The sequence below is a fragment of the Hypomesus nipponensis genome, chromosome 19 (assembly GCF_054491055.1).
Source record: "Hypomesus nipponensis isolate SF chromosome 19, ASM5449105v1, whole genome shotgun sequence".
In the NCBI taxonomy this organism is placed as follows: Eukaryota; Metazoa; Chordata; class Actinopteri; order Osmeriformes; family Osmeridae; genus Hypomesus; species Hypomesus nipponensis.
The window spans coordinates 10,640,929-10,654,473 of NC_140379.1; the positions used below are offsets into that span (position 1 = coordinate 10,640,929).

The 13,545-nt window shown below is 46.4% G+C and overlaps 1 protein-coding gene across 2 annotated transcripts in view; it reads right to left on the reverse strand.

The window, feature by feature from the left end:
- neo1a (neogenin 1a) overlaps window positions 1-13,545 on the reverse strand; it is a 113,106-nt gene that overhangs the window by 17,638 nt on the left and 81,923 nt on the right. For both annotated transcript variants that reach the window (XM_084682269.1, XM_084682271.1), the window contains exons 8-12: window positions 4,194-4,428; window positions 3,872-4,026; window positions 2,080-2,228; window positions 873-1,011; window positions 642-691 (exon numbers count right to left, since the gene is read on the reverse strand). In XM_084682269.1, coding sequence (XP_084538395.1) covers window positions 642-691; window positions 873-1,011; window positions 2,080-2,228; window positions 3,872-4,026; window positions 4,194-4,428 — 728 coding nt within the window. The remainder of the gene's footprint in view (window positions 1-641; window positions 692-872; window positions 1,012-2,079; window positions 2,229-3,871; window positions 4,027-4,193; window positions 4,429-13,545) is intronic.

Genomic DNA, 13,545 nt, shown 5'->3' on the forward strand with positions numbered 1-13,545 from the left:
GAGAGAGAGAGAGAAAGAGAGAGAAAGAGAGTGAAAGAAAAACACACACACAGACATGCACTCCTTACCACTCGAGTCGAGGGAATAGTGCAAATTAAATTGGCGCTAAGTGTGTTCAATTAGTTTATTTCCTTTTTTCTTATAATACACTCAGGTTTACCTCATTAGCCCTGTTTCCTGCCCCTCTCCCATCATTCCTTTCTCAAAAACACATGTGTTTGATTGACTTTTGGAAACCACAAGAGAAGGTGAGAAGGCGAATGCTGAGGGATTTGTGGATAAAAAGAGAGCATGTCAAATTGAAGCTAGATTACCCCAAAATTGGCTTGTGAGTTGCCAGATTTCTCCAGTATGTGATTCGGGTGGAATTTATACAATCTGCTCAAGCCACAGGCAATGACGTGCACGTGTGTAACAAATGCTGTTCATGCACAATAATGAAGCAGGAGAGCATTGTGTTCTGAAATTCAAAGTATGATGTCCAAGGGCAGGCTATAGAAGAGATTATCACACCCAAGAAACAACCTGGCCTCGTAGTATTGGAAACGCCTTTGTGAAGTGACGATTCAACACATTGAAAGTGACAAACTGAATCTCTGAGGTTCAGAACCAAGGCCTTCCATGTGTAAGCAGCCACTTACCTTTGAGTTCTGGACCTCCAGAGTGAGATTCTGAGGCGGAGCACTGGGAACTGGAGAGTAAGGAGCGGAAAGAGCAGAAAAGAGGTCAAATCTCATCAAAAGGTTCACACTGAAAAAGCCCTGAGTGTAATAGTGTACACAGTGTGTATCGCAACAAATATACCAATACTAGCCATGTAAAACTAGGCTCTGCATTCCCAGACACAGCCCTGGTCTGGTCTCTCTGCTCACCATCAGACAGTGTCCGGATGCTCACGTCATTGGTGGACACTCCCGGGCCGTGCTTGTTGTAAGCCACCACCCGAAAACTGTATTCTGTGTACTTCTTCAGGCCTGTGATGGTGTAGGACAGGGTCCCAATGTCAACGTCCTGGGAAAGAGAGAGCGTGTGTGTGTGCGAGAGAGAACGATAGAGTGAGTGTACGTGAGAGTGAGAGAGAGATTGAGTGAGTGAGAAATAGATGATAATTATAATTGGTTTTCCATACACACACACACCAACTGGAAACCAGCAACTGGCATTCACCTCTTGTTCGCTAAAGTGACACAAAAAAGTCAAATCCATGTGGGAAATCTCATCAGCAACCAAAGGTACTACATTCACCTTTGGTCCCAGGTAAGGTACCCTGAATATGACAGCTTCCCCCTACAGACAACACATCACTTCCTGAATATTTCCCATATCCTTAAATAATTGAGAGGCTTCTCGGAGGCCAGTAGTCAGCATGCACTCTGTTCTCCCCCTTTGTTCCATCCCTCTCTGTCAGACACCAGAGAGGAGAATGTCAGGTCCTTCCATCCCTTCCCTCCTCGTCAGTCCTTCCTCCCACTATCTCCCCTCCTTTTATCATTCTCTCACCTTCTCTGCTACTCTCCATCTTCCCCCTCTCTCCCTTTTCTTTATCATTATCTCTCTACTTTAATTCTCTCTCCCACCTTTTCTCTCTGCGTCCTCCAGGGAACTGAGACATCATTGCCTTTGACATTTCAACCATTAAAATAGTAAAGGCTTGTTAATGCCACGCTGCCCAGTCTCACTGGTTACACAGTCCTACTAGTGACACAGTCTCACTGGTTACACAGTCCTAATGGTTACACAGTCCTAATGGTTACACAGTCTCACTGGTTACACAGTCCTACTAGTTACACAGTCTCACTGGTTACACAGTCCTAATGGTTACACAGTCTCACTGGTTAAACAGATTTCCTGGTTCACAATTGTTGATTTCGCACAGGTGGCAATGATATGACTGGGATGGGGTAGAGCAAGAAAATCTTGCTAGTGTATACTATACTGTCCTGTCCTGTCCTAACCCTAACCGCATTTTAGGCGTGTTACTGAAATCCACTAGTTGCATTAATATTCATTAGAACATTGAGATTTTACAAACAGTACAGACACTTATGGATACACACATAACAAGCTTTCACATCTCACCTGCTCAATACCAGAGGCCTTGTCCATGTAGTAGAGCTTGTAGGTAAGGATCTCTCCATTGCCCGTGAGGGGCGTGTTCCAGCTCAGTGTGGTGGATGAGGGCATGGTTGATACGACCTGTAGGTTGGGGGCAGGGCCAGGGACTTGAACTGTGAAATGGAGAAAGAAGGCAGGAGGAAGTCAACGTGTAAAATGAACATGGGCGTAAACATGTTCATTTTAACCCATAACCGGGCGGCCATTTTGGAATGTTACCGCCCGGGTCTTCCCATAGGAACAGCCAGATGCATGTGGCATTCTCTGACACGCATTAACAGCCCCGCAAATTCCCTTTAGCATTCCGTTGTCGCGCACAGGAGAGGAAAGATGCGGTCATGCATCACTGACGGGGACATTTATTTGAAGATTTTACTTAATTACCTCGGATAAGCTGAGCGAGCCAGGCAAAAAAGAATAATAATAAAGTGGTGGAAGGGTTGAGCGGGTGCATGGAGCATTTCTTTTTTGCCCTTCAGGGGAATGAATGGTTACATTTAATTAGCGGCTCTGATGGCAACCATCAAGGTGTAGCAACACTTGTACAGTGTCAGGTGCTGAGGTCAACATACGTATGCTGGAGAGGCAGCACTGCTGTCTCTGAGGGTGAAGGAGTGCATGTGTGTGTGTGTGTGTGTGTGCGTGTGAGTTAGAGGGGTGTGTATGCTTTATAGAAAAGTAGTGGTACTGTGTGTAAGTGAGAGCACAGAGTGAAGCTGCAGGTGGGCCTGGCAGTGTTTGAAAGGACTCATTTGTCAAGGAGGTGTGTGTGTGCTCATTCCTGTGTGCACTCATGTCCAGTCTCTATGTGTGTGCCTGCAGAATGTAAGGCCCTCTCTCTAAGGGGAGGAGATATAGGGCTGAGCGGTGAGTCTAGGGCTGGTATTTGGATGCAGGTGAACAGTTAGAGCCCTCATTCATAACACAAACGCACACACCCGCACAGCATTCAGACCCTGACAGAGACATACTGCAGCGCACTGCCCGCCCACTCTTCAAACCCTGCAGGTAGTTAGGACTCCCGCTGGAACACATTAACGTGTGTATGTGCCCGCCAAGCACCAAGGACAATTGTGGGGAAATGCAGACTGACCCAGAAACAGATTGAGATTGAGTTGAGGCCTGAGCAGACAGACAGATAAATGTCTGGGCCACACAACTCCGCTGTGCGTACGGGGGAAACCTTTTCATCATCCCATTTTCAAACAGAAATAGAGAGGGATGAAATAATTACGTCAAAATTGTATTTGTGTTTCCAGTTAGAGAACACCTAATATGAGATAGTGTGTGCTAGTAGTAAACAGGAATGTGTGAGTGAGTGCCCTTTTGAGTTATTTTGGAAAGGACAGCAGGAAGGGGAAAAAGAAGAGGAATTCAATTTCTGTCCACATCCCCTCCTCAGCCGTGGTTCACAGAGGGAGGTTGTGTGAGAACACACACACACACACACACACACACAGATGAACAAATATAAGCAACTAAACAACATTGGTTTCATGTGTTTTCCACAGCTCAGATGAGAACTGTGCCCCTCTGAGGTGCAGTGGGGTGGTCTGGGGCTGGATGCACTGACAGCCCGGTGTGTGTGTGTGTGTGTGTGGAGGTGTGTCTGCATGTGTGCATTTTAGACATTTGAGAGTGTATATGCATATAAATATTTTACCTGTACGTGTGCCTATATTTACCTTGGTGTGTCTTATTTGTGTGAATATGCAAATGCATATTTATGTAGGCGTGTGTGTGTGCGTTGCCTCACCTTCAGCCTGGGTGGCCACCTTGAGGACGGCTGAAGTCTCCCCCAGACCATTCCTGTTGTGCGCCACCACCCTGAACTTGTACTTGGAATCAGGCATCAGGCTCTGGATGGTCACTTGCATCTCGCCGGGTCGACTGGTGTTCAAGATTCGCTCCCTGAGAAAACGTGCAACCAACACGGTCCATTAAACACATATTGGTACCAGCAGATGCTGCATGGTAAACACATGCTAGTGCTAGCATGATACTCTCAATGACTTGGATGGGATCTTGAATAAAGTTGCAAGTGGGGTGGACATTTTGGGGGGTAGAAGTGCTTTTACCTGCTGGTCCCCTCCTGGCTGTAGTAGACAGAGTAGGTGAGTTCGTCTCCGTGTGGCTCGGCTGGGGGGCGCCAGGTGAGCTTGATGAAGCGGGTGGAGACCAGCGAGGCCACCACGTCTCGGGGAGCGGAGGGGGCGGGGCCAGCGGGGGCGGCAGCGCCTCCGGAGCCTGGCGTTACATGGTCAGTAGTGTCAGGAGTCAGTGAGGGGGGAAGAGGGGAGGGAAGGGCTACGTCTTTGGGTGCAGGAAAGGGGAAGACGTATTGAAGTGGTGGTGGGTGGTTGGTTGGGTGGAGAGGGGGGCAGCGCGGAGGAAGTTATAAAGACAGGGGAGGAGAGAGGGAGACAGATGGAAGGATGGAGAGTGGAGCGTGGGGGCGTTCAAAAGGAACAGAGAAGAAGAGATAGAGAGGGGTTGGGGGGAATGGGAAATGACAGCGGAACACAAAAACACAAGAAACAAAAGAAACAGAAGAAAAAATAACAACAACGTAACGAAAAAGGACTTTTTCGGCATGACAAGAAATCACAAATAAAACACTTATAACTACAACTGGGTTACTCAACACGCAGAAAGCACAATACATGGGAAACTAACATGCAGAATCTATGGCAAACATGTCTAAGGGGAAGGCAGGAGTTGCAGCAGCATCACATAAATAACACAATTCAACACTGTCTATGAATATCAATTTTATATTTCTTTACTTAATAAAATAATAACATTCTCATTTTACAACCCTACAACCAGACCTATCCTAGAATCAGTTTATCCTATGTGCAACATGGTGCATGATATGTTTATGCACTTTGTCAAATTCCACAGTCCAGATACAGAAATGCAAAATATGTTATCGGTTATGTTTTGTCAGCTACCAGCAGCTACATGTGGGATAGGTTCGCTTTCTACTTCCTAACCGAACGAGGTTAAAGGAAATGACTTGTGAGAGAGCATGGTGTGTTGGCCCGGGTGAGAAATGTGGCTGGAAACTATGAGGTGTTTACGTCTCTGCAATCTTGTGACCTTGGGTATTGGAATGATTGAATTGAGCAACATGGGATCAGGTGACACTTTCTAAAAGCCCACACACACACAGATGAATCCATCGTCCAGATATACAAAGAGCGTCAACAGACAGACAACCTCAGTGCTGATGAAGTTCCATAACACCAGCTTCCATATACAGTACCATACCCACTCATAGACAGACATGGTCACACAGACAGACACACAGACAGTCACACCGATAGACAACTTGAAAAACCAGTTAGTGTTAGTGGCTGTCGAAGACAGAGAAGCTAAGTTGGTGGCAAAATACAGGAATGCCATTCCACCAAGCCAAATCTTTTTTTTCATTTGGAGCTTGTGAAGGAAAATGTCTCTGTCTTTAAATAACAAGACCCGTTTACTTCATATGAACATCAGGCCTTCACATACATCCATACAACTGTCCCTCAACCAACCTAAACCCTCGAGGAAGACAAGGAAAAACTTGAGAAAAAACAAATTTTAGATTTTTCGGGGGAAACCTTGGGAGGAGCAATTCAGTGAGGGATCCCCTCCTCCAGAGACGGTTGGCGAAAGAGAGGCGCAGAACAGTCTAACTCCCTCTCGTCCTCTGCCTCCCTTCCTATACCACCCCTTCCTCCTGCCCCTCCTCGTGTTGTTCCGGACTCTAAGGCTCTTCTATGGGGATCACCTTTGTGGCAGGCTGAGCCGCCGGCAAATTGGCCCGTGTCACGGAAGGAATGAATGAATAAAAAGAGAGGAGACTGGCTGCTCCCCAGACAGGAGGGAGTTAAAAAGAGAGGAGACTGGCTGCTCCCCAGACAGGGGGGAGTTAAAAAGAGAGGAGACTGGCTGCTCCCCAGACAGGGGGGGGTTAAAAAGAGAGGAGACTGGCTGCTCCCCAGACAGGGGGGAGTTAAAAAGAGAGGAGACTGGCTGCTCCCCAGACAGGGGGGAGTTAAAAAGAGAGGAGACTGGCTGCTCCCCAGACAGGGGGGAGTTAAAAGCTGCCTCCTGCCCGATGGCCGCCGGCACTGGGCACCATGCCAGAAGAGCGGTTGGCACACTGGGCACAGGGACTACACTGTGACCAAAATGTTGGTCAGTGGCACTACACTAGTGCTGAGAGCATTTCTGTCTCCTTTGTCACAATCCATCTGGCTAGCAGCGGCCGTCGACAGTAACAGTAAGGCCGGCTCTGACTTCCCCTGCCTGCGCTATTAATAGAGGATTAATTGTATCATTAGGATGCGTGACATAGGTAATGAATGGGTGACATTGGGGCCTAATGAGGAAAGCTATTCTCTATCTACATAATGATTCTGGCAACTGCCTATGTAAAATTGTGAAGTGACAAGATGCATGATAAAATGTGTATCTAAATATTGATGGACATGTTTTAGAACTTTCCCAACACAGTGAAATGATCTTAAGGGGTACTTAAGGACAGAATTAAATGTATTCAAGTTCTTCACCAGCTACCACGTTTCTCAGAGTTCCAGAAATAGATCAAACAAGTGAAATAATATTCAACTTTCCATTGCAGAGTGCAGAGTGCCCTACAGTACCTGCCTGAATAAAATGCTACTTTGTTCACTAGCGAGGGAAACTGTGACGCCATCAAGTCTTCCTACATTTCGTCACTGCGCGCACACACAGGATGCTTACCTTACTTAACATTACAAATTAACCAAGGTTCTCTGCCCATGGACTGATGACTATATCATCCATTGCTTGGACTAACGTCCTTACAAACCCCAATGTCACCGCCAAACTCAAGTAATGGCAAAAGGGAAGTCGTTATTTGTGCATCCGCGTCAGTAATTGTAATGTGGGTTGAGTCGAAGCGCACGGTTATGCGAATGGCTTATTACTGAACAAGCACTTTTATCTAGGGGAGGGAAAGAGGGATGAGAGACGGTCAGAAGGACAGAAGACAAGATAATGCCAGAAGGAAGTGGGCGAGAGACAAAGATTACATGATGATGATTTAAATTAAAAATGTCCTTCTAGAAGGTCAAGAAAGTTACTTCAAAGGCTAATCATTTGGCCCATATACAAGATGCAGTACAATTTGTTTATGATATCAATGCATGGGAGTCCTTCATGATACTTCTATGGTTATGCCAAAATGTATTTTCTGTGCAACAGCATGCTGCCATTGCCTCCCTTTGGTTGTCAAGAGCACAGCGGAAACATTGTGACATGTCTGTTCTACAGGGCACATTCTGTCCCTTGGTCTTTTGAGATACAATCAGAAGAATGAGAACCCCGAAAGCTTGTGGCATTACTGAGCAGCCCGCTTGATGTTCTGATAAAAGATAGCAAGTCTGTAAAGGAGACAGATGTTTGGAGGATGAGACAATGCTAGGGTGGGAGAGTGAGAGAGAGAGATAGAGAGACAGTGTCAGATGGAGGGGGGAGAGAGAGAGAGAGAGAGAGACAGTGTCAGATGGAGGGGGGAGAGAGAGAGAGAGAGATAGAGAGAGAGAGACAGTGTCAGATGGAGGGGGGAGAGAGAGAGAGAGAGAGAGAGAGAGAGAGAGAGAGAGAGAGAGAGAGAGTGAGAGAGAGAGACAGAGTCAGATGGAGGGGGGAGAGAGAGACAGAGAGAGAGAGAGAGAGAGAGAGAGAGAGAGAGAGAGAGAGAGAGAGAGAGAGAGACAGAGTCAGATGGAGGGGGGAGAGAGAGACAGAGAGAGAGAGAGAGAGAGAGAGAGAGAGAGAGAGAGAGAGAGAGAGAGACAGAGTCAGAGGGAGGGGAGAGAGGCAGATCAAAACATCTGTTGTTTGTTCTTTTGATACATCTCCAGGGTCCCTTGCTTCCGGCGTAGGTCCGGTTGCCTCAACGCTGCTCCTTCGTTGGGGGACACCGTTGGTCCCTGGCTGGGGCCAAAAGTAACCCATCTCTTATTAAGCTGGCCCTGGAGGAGGACTTGTCGTTTCAGATGGGCGTGCAGGAAAGGCATACGATTTTGTTTGACAGACTACAAGACACATTGCCCAAAGGGTGGAGTGACTCCAAATGTATTCTTACAAAAAGACAGCCTTTAACACAGCCAGGGTTAGGGTGAGCAATCAGAATGAAATCCTTGAACTGGGTAAGTTCAGCACACAAAGGAGACACACAGAAAAAAAAGTAGTCTGTGGTGTCTGAACAGAGTGTTGTATTTTCAGGCAATACTTTTACACTTTTCTTGATCAACAGTCACAAACATATTTTCTGGAACACTGCTTTGGTAGGACACCAAGACCAAGTGAAAGAAGCTATTCAGGGCTTGATAGCCCTATTCTATCTGTGGCATGGAGTCTTACATCCTATTAGACAAGCTGGTGCTGCACTGCCAGCTTTCACTGTCACTTGACCATCACAAATAAGAACAGCGGACCATGAGCCAAATAGCTCTACATTCTATGTGTAGCATCTGGTACCAGCAAGTGGAAACCAAAGCTATTATAGGTGCACTGAAAATTAGATCAAAGATTCAGAAAGGTTTTGAGGGGGTTAAGTGTGTATATCAGTGGTGTGTGTTTGTGTGATTTGTGTGTTTAGGGGCACTGGCTGAGGAGATAAAGGACTAGAGGGGGCCGAGAGGCGGAGCACATCAGAGAGTACTGGGGGGCTTTATGTGCCATGGGAGGTGGTGGGGAGGAGGGCCGGGGGGTGGAAAAGTGTGTGTGAGAGTGTGTGTGTGTATGTGTGTGTTTTTCATTTGAAGTAGGGGTCTCAGCATGGTAAAGTTGGATTAGGACCCCCAATGGACCATGAAGGGGGCATCATCTGTGTCATGTATGTGTAATACTATCATAATGGGGGGGTCGAATATAAAGGATCATCTGGTGGAGGAGGAGAGATGGCACCCTGTGGAGGGGGCTCAGATCTAGCCACTCCCCTGCCAGAGAGCTGGAAGCCCCCTGGCAGAGCTGAACATAAACCCATCCCTCAAGGGTCACAGAGTAAGTCCCCTTTTATTACTGGGACAACCTTATCTCCTCAACCACCAACTAAATCCTCAACATAACCTCCCAGCCTAACCCTCAAAAGGCTCTGCACCCGGTCACAACCTCAGTGTCGGACAAGTTTCCCACCACAGACCGAAGACATGAACTGCTAGTGACCAGTTAGGTCCCACTGGACCTCCACACCCTATTCCAAAGTTGTATATATAAATATATAACACAAATAAGAACAAGCTTTAATGGTAATTGAATCTGGTGTTGGGCACCCATCCCTAATCAACAGCCTGTACGAGCAAGCGTGCGAACGCTTTTGAGCATGCGCTTGCATTCTACTCCCTATCCACTGGAGGGTAATTTGATTATGTGTGTTGTAGCAGCCCTCTTTCCCCCTTCCCCCAAGCTCTTGAACATGAACACCAGCTGTGGCGAGAAAGAATGATATGCAAATGACTGATATGTGTGTCCATGTTTTTGATATACGCCGTTTGGGCCACATCGCTCTCTCATGTTGCGACGAGCTCACTCATGGGAAATCAGGGTCTCATCCATCAACTGTGCATGCCCGCTTGCGTGGAAAACCCCGAAGTGAGGGATGGACTCAGAGAGATGTCTGTTTGCTTGAGCTGTATCCTTCCCTGAATCTTCCAACCGTGTTTTCCATCTTCCTATTACCTAGGCCTGACAAGCCGAATCCCCCTTTAACGTGGCAATTTGTGTGAACACTAAGGGATGTTGGTGTGTGGGAGCCACAGCTAGTGTATAAGTTAAATAAAGGTAAATATGGCCAGCTTGAGTGAGCATGTGCACACATGTGGTCTCCACGGGAGCTTCTGGCACCGACTGTGTGTTTGTCACACTGGCATTCTCCCCCAAAGATGGGGTGAAGAGGTGAAATGGAATGTTTGTGTAGCTGGAAGAGTAACCCCTTGTGGTTTCTGGGTAGTCTGCGTGACTGGCTAGCCAACTCCCTGGGCCGGGCAGTAAAGTGGAGCAGATATCATGCTATGTAGTCCCGGCGGGGTCTGCTGGAGTGTGGCTCCAAAAAGATATTTTCCGTGTTTGTGAGTAGGGAGTGGGCGGACGGGTGACGCCATGGGGGAGGGTGGGAGCGGGGGGTTTGGCTTGGCCAGGATATAGGAAGCTGGAAACGATCTGCGCCACTCCTTTCTGGGCAAAGGCCTAGCGGGGGGGTCAGGTGACCTACGGCATATAGAGGAAGAGGCCTGTTTTTGGGTCGCGTGGCGCTTTCCGCCATTCAGCTGCTTGATTGAACACCTGATAGCACACTCTGGGGACTGCTGACATCCAAAACCAGCAGCCAGGATCCTGGATGGCATGTGTGTCTGTGTGTGTGTCCGTGTGCGAGGGTGTGCCCAGGCCCAGAGCAGATTGGGAGAAGTAGGTTTGAGACTACCAACATCACAACCTACAGGCCTGTAACTAGCAGATGACAACCTTGAAAGAACCACTAATTGTTCGTCGATGATGAACTGGAAAGAAGTCGCTCTGGAGTAAATACTGAACATAAGAGCTGGTGCAGTTGTTTGGGATATGGACGTGCATTCAAAAGAAGAAAGAGCCAAGCTAACAACTCTTGTGACATTTTCAAATGGAACGGTGGAAAACAAATAGTGAAGATGGTAAGGTGCATATGGGGAACAGCAGGTAGGTCACACCATGCTGTTAGGCCTTAGTCTGCAGAGGTCGGATGCACACCATTTTCATCGGTGCACACAAAAAACAACAAATCGAAAAGGGTCTGATTTCAGCTCTTCCCGATCAATTTCTCCGACCCCATACCACTACCTCCACACCACCCGCCATTGATTTCAACTTATCACTGCACACACAAACACCACAGTGGTGGTGAGGGAGGAGGGCGGAGTGGAACCCCCCTTCCCCACACACACACGTATCCCGCTCAACCTGACTGAGTTACCATGACACCTTGTGTCATTTATCAACTTACAGGTCTAAGATGGGCCCACAACCCTTCCGGATTTGAAAACAACAGTAAGAATACAGTCAATCAGCCAGAGTTGCAGTAGACTCCCATGACTTGGTTTCCGTTTTAGTCAAAAAGCTATTCTGGATACAATACGTTTTTGGAGGCCCCCCGAGGTCGACTTTTCAGCCAGTCTGAATGTCAGTCACTCGCTTGTCATCATTTTTATCAATCGAGGTCACAACACAAAGTGCAAGCGGCTCCAGCTCTACTGAATAGACAACTTTGGCACCAAGACCCAATGTCAGAGCATTCATTTGGTACAAAAAGAGAGGATGAGAAATGGAGACAAACGGAGACAGATGGGGACAGAGAGAAAGAAAGTGGAAAGAGAGAGGGAGAGGGGAGTACACCTGACTACTGCAGTTTCCAGTTAAAAGAGTAGAAAGAATACAAAATATCTCTTGAATAAATGTGGAGGACAAACGCAGAAAAAAGACACACTGAGGCCAAACAAACACAGTCATACTGTACAGTAACAGTGACATTTTAAGATATAGTCACCACAAATGTTTACTGATGACTCAATCTTCAAATTGGCTCTTTTTTTGCAGTAGAGAGTAGAGAACATGTCCAGAAGGGTTGCAATACTCTAGAATAGCAAGTGACACATATTAACCTTGCCCTGCTTTTGAGATTCTGTACAAAGAATGGCACTAAGGAACTAAACTGTAACATTTATAAAATGGCAGTTTCTATTTGCTGCCTGCTATGCAGTGGCAGCCATGAGCAAAAACCTATCCTAGAAGTAGTAAGGAGAAAGGAAGTTTCTTTTCATTTGCTGTAGTGTTTCCTGTGTTTACTTTCCACTTTAGTGCTGTTTCTTCCTGTGTATAAGAGTAGACAGTACGGTAGCTAAACTATCTGATATTAACATATTGCTTTGAATATGGCTTCAGGTGCAAAATACCTAAGGCTGAGGAGCATATATAATGCAGCTCCCTCTTGGTGGAAAGCAATTACAGTTCTCACAATGATGCAATTAGCATCAGCTACAGACATTAGTCGCAATGGACTACCAAACACAGTTGTATGTGTTGATGACATACTGTAACTAACTATAATGCCAAGCAAACAATGAAAAACAATAAGAAGCAGTTTATCACACCCTCAGGATCCGAGGGGTCAGGAGAAAAGGGTAGCATCAACTGGGTGCCTTCTATTGTGTGATGAGGTCCTTCAAGGTCTCTTTTTAGTAGTTTTGTTTTCCACAGTCCCACATCTGTTTGCAACTAAGTTAACCTACATTGCACACGATCGTGGAATGTCAGCAAAATTACCCTTGACTGCAATTTGGGTTCTATATTGGGATTCACAGACTTTTTTAAGCTTAAAGAAAAGTGTACTTGTCAGGTTTGGTGTGTTTAAGTTTTAAAAGAAGCTTAGGAAAGAAACAACAAAACTACTCTTGTTTTGTCAGTGCTATGTATTTCTTATTCATGTTGTTGTCTGCTTATAGGGGTTAGTGGGAGGGGATGTTTACAACAGTCCACTTCTCATATGGCAAGAACATACCACCACTTTCATCCCCTCACAAGTCCTCCTTTCAAACAGCAGATCTAACGTGACAAGGTATCTGGTGGTGTTAGTAAACAGCAATTACTCTCACTAATGAATTTAAAACATGCTAATAATTCCCAGCAGATGTCGAATACATATGACCTTTTGTTGAAAATACCTTTTGATTTGCCGGTCTCTACCTGGTCTTTCGCAGGACTAGGCTAGCATACAGTAGCACATCTCTTCATGTTTGTGAGACGGAGATGTGAGCTCAAGCCCAACAGGTGAAGGAGAGAAGGGCAGGGACATGTTAGGGATGATGTGTGTGTGTTTGTGTCAGTGTGTGTGTGTGTGTGTGTGTGTGTGTGTCTCTGTGGGAACACTCTGGTTGGCACATTTAGCATGATGCTCAGTGGAACTGCTCAGGTGGTGTGTACCCCCATGAGAGAAAGAGAGAAAAATAGGGGTGTTGGGGTGAACAAGAGCAGGGGGGGAAAGAGAGAAAGAAAGAACACAGGGGGGAAATGGAAGATAGTTCTGGGACTCTACACATTGTGTGTAAACCCACAGCACAAGAGAAAGGAGAGGAAAGGAGAGACTCTAGAGAGAGACACACCTCATCTTTCAATTAGACTTGTGTGGGAGTGAGTCAACTGTGAACCTCACAGCCCAGTGCTCCCAGTCCCAGTATTCACAGGTGACTTAGGCTATTCCTGCAGGCTTTACCACTGTCTTGCTCAACACTGTCTTGCTTACACTTTCATATATTCAGGAGTGTAGGCAATTATTAAACTGCCAGTGTACGTTTAAATAAATTAAAATACAACTGACATTCAGAAGCAGTAATGGATCATCAACCAATTAGTTATTTAGAATGG